At 35.9% G+C, this 12,738-nt stretch overlaps 1 protein-coding gene across 5 annotated transcripts in view; it reads right to left on the minus strand.

Annotated features, from left to right (window-relative positions):
• The window catches only part of ZNF385D (zinc finger protein 385D), a 415,154-nt gene that overhangs the window by 249,596 nt on the left and 152,820 nt on the right, over window positions 1-12,738 (minus strand). The window contains exon 1 of one of the 5 annotated variants that reach the window (XM_038127125.1): window positions 376-1,284. The exons of the other annotated variants lie outside the window; for them this stretch is intronic. Within the exon in view, the coding sequence (XP_037983053.1) occupies window positions 376-385 (10 nt within the window). The 5' untranslated portion in view covers window positions 386-1,284. Of the gene's footprint in view, window positions 1-375; window positions 1,285-12,738 lie in introns of those variants that run through there. 5 annotated transcript variants of the gene reach the window in all.

Consider the following 12,738-nt stretch of genomic DNA (forward strand, 5'->3'; position numbering starts at 1 on the left):
CCAGATTGATGCATTTTGTTCTATACAGATTTACAAGGATATCATTAAATATTATTACATTTCATGACAGAAAGTATGATTGTGTTGAAAATTCAATCAGGTTTCTTTGTCAGTCTAATAACAAGAATTTTAACATGCTGCTGCCAAAAATCAGTGAAGCATAGCATTGCATTCAAGAAACAGCTAGATTCTAATTCTCTGTCTGGCTGAGAACAACTGCAAATATCTCAAATGTCACACGTTACTTTATTTTTCACTGTACCCCCATACAGAATAAATCAAGAAAAATGACATTCAAAGTGTATTAATGAAGAAAACCCACCCTTTTTCCAAATTCCTGTGCTTTTCCTTTTATAGTCTCGCACATTAACTTACCCAACAGCATTGCACTCACTGCTAATGAAAAGAAAGCAGGCAGTACAAATCTTCTTAAGCCTCCTGTGGCAAGAAAACTATTACAGAATGAACAGAAGAAAGTCTCTGGAGCCTTTCCCTTGTCTGCTTGTTTTACAAAAGGCAGTAAGGATCACACTGAGAAGTGTCAAAGCTGAATAAACCACTAGCAATTGGGTTTAAACCCTTTGGGTGGTTAGTCCTTCACAGATGATGATTCGATTATGTCCAAAAAACAGTATGTGAGAAACAGTGCACAATCTACCAGAGGCTGTAGCCAAGCTTAAAATGTAGACAAAGAAACAGTTTGCTTCTAAAGGTTTGCAAGGGAGGGCTTGTCACAGGACATTAATTCAAGCAAGCTGCTGTTACATCAAACCAGTGCATCTATATACAGTTAATCCCAAGCTTTTCGTGTTGTGTTCGAGGTGTTTGGTTGCGGCAGACTTGAGTCCCTGGGTTTGGTGTCACTGAAGAACAGGAGAGCTCCCTTCTCTTCCCTTTTACATTAAAATGCATATTTAGCATCTAGAAACCACGTGGTAAATGGTGGGATCTTTTTCTCAAGCTTTATTATGATCTGCAATTGACATCTAATATGGCTCATTTGAATAAAACTACTCTCCCTGCCTTTGCTGCAGGTAAACTTACCTATAAAGGAGTTTTAAACGACAAGATATAGAGGATTTTCTTCTAAAAGCATCACAAACAGTAGGGGGAGAACTTGACAATAAGTAGGCAACACTGGATTTTAATGACTGCTTTAGGAAATAATCAATAAGAATTTTGGTAAATCCATATTTCTTTCATTATTTTTCCATAACCTTGTATTCACTGTTATCAGCTGATGAAAACTCCTGATATACAGAATTAGCATTTGTCTTTGACAATTTACTGCATAGAAATATGGAGCATCTTATGTTCTTTTGAACTTTGCAATGACAATTTTTTATAAAAGCTTGAACATTTATCGGCAATGCTTCAGAACTTCCTTTATAACAGGACTGGACTTATTGAAATAAAGGCTTTGTTTATTCAAAAACAAAGTATAAATAACTCTGAAAGTGAATACAACTCAGTCTACATATTATTAACAGGTTTTAACTTGTTAATAATTAGTTTTACTCTAGTCATGGATTTTCATTTTTTCTCCTCAAAGGTACACGCATTTTGATTGTAGTCTAAAATGATGCAATTTGAACCAAAGATGTTATTGACAAGAACAGTCCATATTTTCCTCCCAGCTTATCATAGAAGACAGTGAAAATTCTTCTCAGCATTAGGTTAGGCACTTTCTGTGCCTATCTCCTGCTGTGCATGACTCTCAGCAGTTCATGTAATACTTTCTGTTAATACTAATTATATTTGTCTGGCACTATTCACCATTTCCATTTCTGTTGATACTTTGGCATGTCTATAGAACAAGATTGTGCCTTTACCTGCTACGCTGTCTTACCACAAAACCACATCTTACCATGGTTTTATGAATATTATGAGAAAGAGCAGGAGCAGAAACTGGGTCATGCATGGATATTTTTCTAATTTAGAAAAATATCTGTAGGGTATTATTATATCTGTCTCTCTGTAGGGTTCTTTACAATAGGTCTCATCTTGCAAAGTTTTGATGTCATTCCTGAATCTTTGATTTTTAGTCAATTATGCTACATAAGAAAAAACACAGAAATAGAGAGGAATGAGTTTCTCCAGTACACAAGGGCAACAGAATTAGCTAGTTGCTAGCCAACAAGAAAAAGAGGACTACCAGTCTGGCCCACACAAAAACTATGGCAAGAAACAGCATTATTACTAACCCAAATATTGGTCAAAATGTCAATTAGTGCAAGAATATTTGATGATGACAACTGATGGACTACAAATAGGAAAACCTTCCATCACAAATCACAGGCAATTGAGTGCCAGTCAAATAGTAATTAAGTTTCAGTCATTATTTAATGTCTTCATAGCAGAGTGTGAGTGGCAGAGCTTATTGCAAAGGAAGTTGAACTTCTGCACTAGAGCAGAACGTGCTAGGAAGCAGATTCCAGCACCTTTGCACTGTTAAAATAGCTATTTACTCTAAGCTATACCAGTCACTTAAGCTGTTCAAAGCAGGTCACTTGTGACCATATCTCTTCGGTGATAGAATAGCACAATTCCCTTTCTGATAGTTTCTACACAACTCCTGGTGATGGGCAATCTACAGACCACATATTCCCTGATGACATCTGATAGTAAAAACATTGAAGGGAATACAGAAAATAAGTCAGTCATGCTATTCTGTTATGTTAAATACACTTAAACATAAAACATACTGTACCACAAATGTTTTTAAGTGAAAAAAAATCAACCTAAAATTCAGAAAACACAAATTCTGTCATCAATTCATGCCACTGAACTTGACTTAATTTGGATGCAATTTGAGTTTGGAAATGAAGAATGTTTTAGACCTTATTCTTCCTTAGTGTAAACAATAACAATATGGGACATATAAATAGGGGTGAGGAGTCCTTCTAAGACTATTCCACCTGATGGAACACAGCTTGAAAGAAAAATAAGGGGATTTTTTTACTAGGACTTAAAAAACAAATATCAATCATTTGTCTCTTAACCCTGTCCCGAAGGTAACCTGATGAAACAATAAACTAATTCATATGGCTTTTTTGTGCAATCTTCCTGTAGCTAATTCATTCTGGCTGCTAGCTTCCCAAAAGTAGCACAGTGACACTCCAATAATGACTCATTCTTGTAAACTTAAAGCTCCATGTGCTTAGTGGCTGAACTACCCCCAGATCCTTGCAGTAGGAAGATTTAGATCCTTCTGTGAACATCACACTGAACGCCAACTGTTCTGCTGCTTGGGAAAGAACCTATAAGGATTGTGGGGGCAAGATAAAACAAAGGACAGGAAGAAAATATAGAAAATAGCTTAAGTGCTTTTCATTATTATTATCCATTATTGTTAGCAGGGCTTGCATGGTTGGCATCAAGGCCTTTGCTATTATTCCTCATACCACCCCACCAGCGGGAGGGGGAAAGAAACTGGGAGGAGACATAGCTGGGACAGCTGCCCCCAACTGACCCAAGGGACATTCCATACCATAAAGCTTCATGCTCAATATATAAAAGCTGGAGAAGAAGGAAGATGGGAGGGATGTTCAGAGTAATTGCTTTTGTCTTCCAAGTAGCCACTACATGTGATGGAGCTCTGCTCTCCTGGAGATGGCTGAACATCAGCCTGCCCATGGGAAGTGGTGAAGGAATTCCTTGTTTTGCTTTGCTTTTGTGTGCACCTTTTGCTTTACCTATAAAACCATCTTTACCTCTAGCCATGAGTTTTCCCACTGATATTCTTCTGATTCTCTCTCCTACTGCAGAAGAGTGAGCAAGCAGCTGTGAAGTGCTTAGTTGCCCCCTGGGGTTAAACTACCATATTTAGCAAGATGTTTGTGGTACAGTGAAGGTAATGGCTTATGGGTAATTTGCCATTGTGTGTAATTTTTGTTTGCACATCTATGAATGTTATTTTAGTATAAACACACAGAACTTACTTCACTTAAATCCATTTATGGGAAATTCATTATTCTTGTCAGCAGGTGATACCACATGCTTTCATTTACTTTTTAGAGCTTTGAACTTTCAGATCAGTTCTATAGTTAGTGTATAGACTCTCTGTATCAGTAAGGAGGAGCACAACTATCCTTTAGCATTATATTTAAAACTGGAAGCAGATTTGAGGAATCTAATCATCGAAGAAGCCTTGTCCCACACAAAACTCTGAAAGGATATTCAGTCCAGCAGCTACATTTTAAAAAGTGCAAAGTGTGCTTGGAATAATGCATTTAATGTCACAGTCAGATTTCCTGTCTCTAGTCTACATACCAATAGATCTCCATTATTAGCCCATCATTTCTACATTCACAGATGGGCTGAATTTTCTAGTACAAGCTATATCCCAAAACCAAAAAATTAAACACAATCATCAAATGGAAAGCCATAGAGAGCCAGATGTTCAACGAATTAAAATAGGTGGGGAGTATTAAATCAGCAAAGGTGCTACTCTTTTTGAACATATTTATCCAAAGTAACAAAAATATCCTTTCACAGCAAGCACCGATAAATAGGAGGTTAATGGGTCTTAAAAAGCAAGTCTCTCCTGTTTTAACAAGGCAAATAATTTACCAGCAGTTAGAGCTGGAAGACTGTTTTTCCAAGATGGATCTCATAGGGGATGAATTAAATAAATGCTTTTGTCTGCATTGAAAAATCAGAATTTTATATTCAGCATGTATTTATCAAAATTGAGGAAGAGTTTTAATAATAAAATAAGAGAGAAAGGTCTGTCTAAAAATAAATGTTGGTTCCCTACTGAAGATTTAAAGGAAATAAAATCATCCTTTTGCAATTTTAAAATAACCTTTCATGGGAAAAACACAAGATTAATAAAAAACAGTATTGAATCAATTCCTATGTAAGTGTTAACCTTCAGATTACATATTTGCTATACATTTCTTGGAATGCACTTACTAATCAATGCTTTTTCATCTATAGGACTTTTGAGAAAACCAGTCTGCTTTCTAGCAATAAACTAGATAATGAATCAAGTCCTCACAGGTTTTAGCAACTTGAAACTATTGTAGAGCAGCTGTCAGGACACACTATTTCTTTGATCTTATCCACACCCACACAAAAGACCAGTGAACAAAAGAAGCAATATAAAATTAATCTTTAAAATATGTGTATATTGCCCAGCTCAAGGTGCTATTTGGAGTTTTTTGTCCCAGTTACAATTTTAGGAAAAATAAATTCAAGGTCTAAGAAACAGAGACACAAAGGAAAGTGGTTTCTTCACTGTGAGAACATCCCATCACAAAATGTAGTTTCCAGGCCTTTCACTTTATTTATTATAATCTAAATGAACAGCAAAACTAAAAGCTGTTCTTCTGGTAAAGTGGCCATGTAGATGGAGCTGGTAAAGACGGCATAGCTTTTACTAAATCCCAAAAACTCTTACGCATATTTTGGCCTAACATTTACACTGATATTCTTGATGATCTCTCATTCTTGGAAGATGATTTTTTTTTTAATTTCAGAAAAGACACATCAATCACTACCAATCACAGGGATTGTTAGTTTGCTGAAATAATTTGACTATTTCTTTCCTCAAACTGTATCTACTTCCTTGCATTCTGATTGACTATACATGTCTGATTTGCACAAGTTAATTTTTAAATAACTGCATAATGCACTATTCCCCTTACTGTGATTGCCTAAAACCTATCATTAGCCAATCAAAGAGCAAGGATCTGCACAATCACTCTGGGATATTTTTCAGTAACTGCTCTGTGAATATGTAATTTTCCTCCACTATGCAAATTTCACAAACAAATTCCTAAGGCTCTGATTGGACCTGTGGTTCAGAATTTTAAAGTTCTTATCCATGGTTCTCTACAAACTTTCTTATTCCTCAAAATTCTAAATGCTTCAGAATATGAAAAAAATAGAAAAATAACTGAAGAAATAACTAAAAGAGAACATAAAAACAGGCCTTCCATGCTCAAATATTAGACTCCATTAGAAGAACTCTAGGTTCAGGCTCTCAGTTACAAAGGATAACCACCATGGTGCCTGCACAATAATCACTAGTGCACATGAAAGAACAGAACACAACCCCTCCTACTGTTTAACAACAAAAACAAAAGAAAAATTAAAACAGTCTATAGAGAAACATATTTTTGAAACAATCTGAGGTCTCTGTCAGGTCCAACGTGTATGTAGACTTTGCCAATGACTTAAACAGAAAGACTGTTATAGTTTTTCCTTCATTCTCTTTACCCTAAAAATCAGCTACCTAGCTGGCCCAAAGCAACTGTCCAACTATGTTGACTTACAGAACCTTCAGCAGAACTTATGAGACTATGTGGTACCAATTTACTTTTTGTTTCTATCTAGTAGAGAGAATATCTCTAATGCCATTCTGTCAGCTGTTACCAGTTTTTATCATGACCATGGATATTGACCAGAACTTAAAAGCAGTATTATTTTGGTATTGGGCAGATGTATAAATTTCACAAAAATCTCAAACTCTCTTTGGTGCAAATATTTTACTGAAGCATATATAACATCACATATTTATATAGCATGTTTAATTTGACATTATCCTAAACTTACATTAAAACTATTAGACAGGTGGTTTGACAAAAAGATGCAAGAAATAGATACCTCATTATTAATGCCAGTGTTGATGCCTACAAGGAAACAAGCTGATAAAAAATATGGATTAATAATTCCAGATCTTCTAGGGATTTTACAACTGGTTCCTGGTATATAAAGTGCCAAACAACATTAACACTTGGAAATATGTGAACATGAGCATTTTCATATCAAACCATAAACATTTTGAGCACTCTTTACTGGAAACACCATGACTACCTAGAGTACTGTAGTAACTGTTTCCAAATGCATGGTAGCAATGCCATTTCATGGGAGAACATCCAAACTGGAAGAGTGCTATGAATCACATTACTTTTAAGATAAAAATAATGAAAAGCCAATTATTGGTTTTATGAGATATTCTCCCTTCAGAACTAAGAACAAGCACAATCTATTACACCTCAGGGCCACAAACACTGACAAATGTGCAAGAATTTTGGTGTTTATTATCACAGTACCCAGATACATCCATCCTAGCAGCAAAAAATATGTCTGCTTACTTTCATGGTGAGCACTCAGTCCAGAGGAAATACCAACAAGAAGCCTCGTAAGATGAGGAGAAAAAGTCTGAGATTAAATTCAAAGTTTTCTGATTATTAATGCATAGGTAGAAATTGCAGCTCAACCTAAATGCATGTCATCTTATAAAATAAGAAAGATAGACCCAGCAGATTATTAGAACAGATCAGTACACAGACAGGTTGATACAGACATCTTAATTTGAAAGCTTTAGCAGGTCTGAAGGGAATTCATTGATAATATTTAATAACCATCCCATATGTTACCAGCCACTGAAAATGAAGACAGAAGGTTTTGACCTACATGTAGAGAAGACTCAAATGCTAGAAAATTTCAAAGCTATTTGTGTTAATTTCTTCTCCAGCTATAACATTATGGCTAAAGCAGAGTTGGAATACTCAATAATTTTCTACGGAATGTATTTTGGACTCTAATTTCATTCTAATCTGAAGTCCAACATTTTAATTTTGATTTTTTTCTATGAAATAGAATTTGTGGTTTTCATCCTGTTCTCACATGGTTCTGCTTGCCTTAGGGACAATCCAGAATAATGCTCTTCATTATAGAAGAGTCAAGTGTCTTAAAGTCAAGTTAAACTGGCAGTTATGTCATTTAAATACTTACATCTTTAACTCACTGAAACAGTCAAGTATTTATCGAGGGTTAAAATGGGGGGAAAAAAAGTTGTTTTTACAATGTTTTTTACAGGAAATCAATTTAACAGCTTTGCTTGCACCAGCTGAGGTTGTAATTTTTCATATCTTAGGTTTCTCAAAAAAGGAACCACTCATCATGCTGGCTATATATGCTTAAAACACCGCTTTTGCAGAGTGTCTCCAAGATACAATACAGCCTTTACACGCTTTTGTCTATGTCCTCAGCTTCATCAAGTTTTCTAGTGAAAATGCATTTTAGTAAGACTGACATTGCACAGAAATAGAAGAAAACTTGTTTCCAATCTTTCAAACAAGTTTTTGCTAGCTATCTTGCACATCATGTTAAACAAGGAATAGACTCCCAGTAATAATTTTGAGCTTCATTAGTTAGAAAAAGAAGAATTTGTATGTTTGCTTAGCCTCCATTTGGCCTACAGAGCCAGAGGCTGAATTACATCCTAGTCAAAATAGTTTCAGATATTAAAGAGTCTTGCTGGTACAGTCAAAAACCCTTAGACAAGATAAAACCTGTTTGTCAGGATTATATTCACTAACACTTTGAAGGAGAATGGAGAAAAACTCACAGTCTTGGAACCTTTTGCAGCAAAATCTTAACCACTTGCTGTGGTAATCACACAAATGGAGAGAAAATTTGTGTACAGTTTTGGGCTCCTGAGTATGAGAGAGACTTTGAGGCGCTGAAGTGTTTCCAAAGAAGGGCAGTGGAGCTGGTGAAGGGTGTGGAGCACAGGTTTTAAAAGGAGTGGCTGAGGGAGGTTTAGTTTGGAGGAAAGGAGGCTCAGTGGGGACCTCATTGCTCTGTACAAATGCCTGAAAGGAGGGTGTAGCAAGATGCTACACCCCAAAGTAACAAGCAGTAGGACAAGAGGGAATGCTCTGCAGTTGTGCCAGGTTTAGATTGGACATTATGAAAAATTTCTTCACTGAACAGGTTGTCAAGTATTGGAACAGGCTGCCCAGGGAAGTGGTTAAGTCACCATCCCTGGAAATTCAAAAAACACCACGTGGCACTTAGGGACATGGTTCAGACCATCACTAGGTGGACTTGGCAGTGCTGGGTTAGTGGCTGGACTCTATCTTAGAGGTCTTTCAGAACTTCAAGCATTCTGATTATATGAAGGTAAGGCAGCACAAGCGTATGAATTGAACTGCAGAGCTTACACAGCACATACAGCAAAAACCACTTAGACGGGTCAATTACTTTTGTGTGAGCTTTTCTGATGCTCATGAAAAATTACATTCTTTGTAATGTTTACAAAACAAAGCGGGGTTCATTGTAATGCATACCCTAACTGCACAGTATACAGAGGCTTCGCTGGTGATACCCTCATTTACATCTCTAAGAGCATGAAAGACTTTTTCTTTTAATTACTGCAGGTAGGTACGTTCCCAATATACAAGGCAGAAAATATGATAGCACATTTTACAAGAACACAAGTAACATTTAGACCAAATGCAAAAAAAACCCACCAAATAGCATGAGGAAAATTCTTCTTTTCCCATACTAAACCGCTGAAAAAAATTTATTTTAAGGTAGAGGAATATGGTAGAGGAGGTGACCTCTTGTTCTGGCAATGACAATACATGCAATAACATCAGAAGTCTTTTCTATTATATTACCTGTAGGCATGTGTACTGTTTCATAACCCCATCTGGACCACAAGGTTAACGGCAGCCTATCTAATTCATCCCATTGCATCCTCCAGCCAGATTCAGTCTGAACTTCAGTTCACAGCATGTAAAATTCACTTTTATGTTTTTAATGTAAATGAAAAAGTGTGTGTATTCCAGAGAAAAGTTACTCTTGAGACTTGATCAACAAACATAAACTACAAATTTTGCCAGCAATAGTAGCAGCATTCTAGTACTTGATAAACAAATGTAAACATTAGGCCATCTTGTATTTTTTATCTCCTCCCCAGATGTGCTGATTTACAAAAGGTGTAATTTTATATTTTCTCTCTTTTTATGTTGCTATGATTATGCAAATCCCATTTAGAAAAATGGCAAATTCTGCAACTGTGTCAAAACAATATTACTAGATTTTAAAACCATGCCATCCCAGATAAAATTTAAGAAACAACCATCTTTATGATTTTTTTTCCTTCAAATATGAGTCTAATATTCTCTGCCAAGTTGGCAACAACATGACATGAAGTCAGCATTGCAAATTTATTGTAAATTAAAGTGCTTTCTTTCTTTTAGCTTCACTACATTGCCTTCACTATTATTGCTTAAATAATAATGAATGTCTCTCCCTTTTCTGGCTCAGCTCTCATCACTTTTTGCGATGAAATCTGTCAAACTCCTGCCACTGATACCAGAAAAAGCATTTGCTGGTTTAGTTAGAACATTACAAAAGACCTTTCAGGTATCTCATGAAATCACCTTCAGATTTTTATCTTTTCATTTCCATTTCAAATTCAAAATGATTTGTAGAGGTTAAGTACTGAAGCATTAACAAGATGCACTGTAATCTATCACTCTGCACTATGCTGCAATTTTCTCTGCCATCTTAAAATTACTCCCTTGGATTTTTTTTTAATGTGACCACTATTCTCCTTTTCTCCTGCATCAGTGCTACAAACATTCTAGCACTTCCTATGTAAAAATCACTCCCATTGATTATGCAATATGATGAGTCTACTAGAATATTATTTTTCAGGCCTTGAAAGTTTATCTAAAAACAAAAATAAAAACAAGGTGCCCCCCTCCTCTGATGTCATAAAGTTTTCTGCCAGGTCCAGACAGGAGTTCGGAAGGCTACAGAAAGCTCAAATCCTGGCAGAATTGAATCTGTAACATGGCAGAAAGAAAAAGTACAAGAGAATGGCTATGGTGTAGATTCTTCCCTCTAAGAAGCTGTTTCAGGCCCTTCCCTTTAATTGCAATTACTGTTTATATTTCTGTACCATCCAGTATCTTCAATCAAGGCTGTGAATCTCTTGGGAGTGAGTCTGTAAATAAATAAAGTCAGTCTCCGTCCTGAACACAGACAAATTATCTGAGGTGAAGCATCAACAAGAGAGGGACGGAGAGAAGAATGACAGCACAGGAGTGGTAAGAACCAAACTAACTGTGACTGTATGGAATAGGAACAGAGATGGGTGTTCATTTTGATGGCTTACAACTCTTTGAATGTTCAAATGTTATTCTTTGAAAAAAACTTCTTATAAATAAGCCTGCCTATCTCCAATAGGCTGTTAGATTTAGACTTCTCCCTGGTAGTCAACTTATTTCAAAACTCCAGGTGGTTTTAAGGAAAAAGGTGGAGGAGGATCAGAGTAAATGTAACTCTGAGATCACGCTTCAAGATGAAGCACCTTTTGCTATTAGATGCAGATGTAAGTCTAAAATGGATAGAGGCATCCAAGGTGAGTAGGACTTATGCAAATGAGTAGGCAAGCAACAGACAAGAGCAGATACACAATAAGCATATCTCATTGTTAAAAAACCTCCATAATGAAGATGAAGAGCAGGAACAGGAATTAGACCAGGAAATCAGGTTCTTGATTAAAATAGAGGAAGACATGCAGCAGCTGAAGGAAGGGGCATTAATTTTTGTAACTGGAAATGAAAGGGTTACAATATTAAATTAAAAGATAATAAGGAATGCATGTAGGGACAGAAATAAAGGCCAGAATTTAGAATCTTTAGAGTCAGAAACCAGATAGTCGAATAGTGTCAAAGTATACATAATACGCATGCAAGTAGGTACAGTGAATATTTAGGAAAGAGAAAAAAAAATTCCAAGCAGCATGTAGACTCTCACTGTGCAGCTCTGTTGGAGAGATGATTTAAGCTCAAATCAACGTACAGGAGTAGAGAATGACAAAATTTCAATATATCTTAAATGAATTTATGTCATAATTTCCTATTTAACTTGTGCTTGAAGTGTGCCAGTGTTTTGTTTATCTAAACAAGCTTAGGATGCAATGTATTTGGTGCAGGACTCTTAATTTGTCCCAGGATACTTACTGCAAATGTGTTTGTCTCCCAGACCTCTCCAAATTCCCTTCCTCCTGATCCCATTTGGTGGATCAAGCATTACTGCAATGTCTGAGGAGACAATAAAAGCCCTGGAGCTGAGAACATATAAGGCACCAAATTTAAAGTCTTTATCTTCTGTTTTTAATGTGCAATGTCTTTGTTATAAGGTGAATATGTTTTCACGCTGTGCCACACTAGAACACTGTGGACACTTCCATTTGCAAACAATAATATTCCCTGCATTTGTTGATTATTCTGATTTTTCCTTTCAACAGGAACGTCGTAAGTTTTAGCCCAATTAGTATCTCCATGTCACTGCAGCCCTATATTTTTTAATATTAAATTGGATCTGTCTCTTTGTGTGTGGTGCATGTTTATATTTAACAAATATTTATTACTTAAGCATAGGAAGCAAGCTGAGATTTATCAACTTCTACCATGAAAAAATAACCTACTTACTTAAAGAAAAAAAAGATAAGGCCTTGAGCCTCCCTTCCAGTACAGTGTATCACGGCAAATAACAAGAAACAAACTAACAAACAGTTTCATTGGGTAGACTGAATTTAGTATATTAATTACTCTATCTAGGCCAGTACATAAAGTGTGGAAGACCTGATGACCACAAATTATGATATAGATAAAAATTATTAAAACACAAATATTGTCATATTATCATAATTTCCAATTAAAAATGTAAAACATTCAGTGCCAAACAAGCTTGCATAGGAAGTGTAAATATTACAAAGTATTTTACAAAGATTCATTATTTTCTTCTTTAGTGCCTTATGAACAGGCATCCGGGGAAGACAGGCAATATCAAATCAAAATTTAGAAAGGAATAGTGGCCCATTTATTAGAGCTCATGCAGTTGTAAAAAATCGTTGAACATTTTAGAATGTAGGATTCCAAACTGCTGTGACAACACTGAGTTTAGGCAAGGATTACGGCA

This window comes from Motacilla alba, chromosome 2 (assembly GCF_015832195.1).
Source record: "Motacilla alba alba isolate MOTALB_02 chromosome 2, Motacilla_alba_V1.0_pri, whole genome shotgun sequence".
Classification (NCBI taxonomy): domain Eukaryota; kingdom Metazoa; phylum Chordata; class Aves; order Passeriformes; family Motacillidae; genus Motacilla; species Motacilla alba.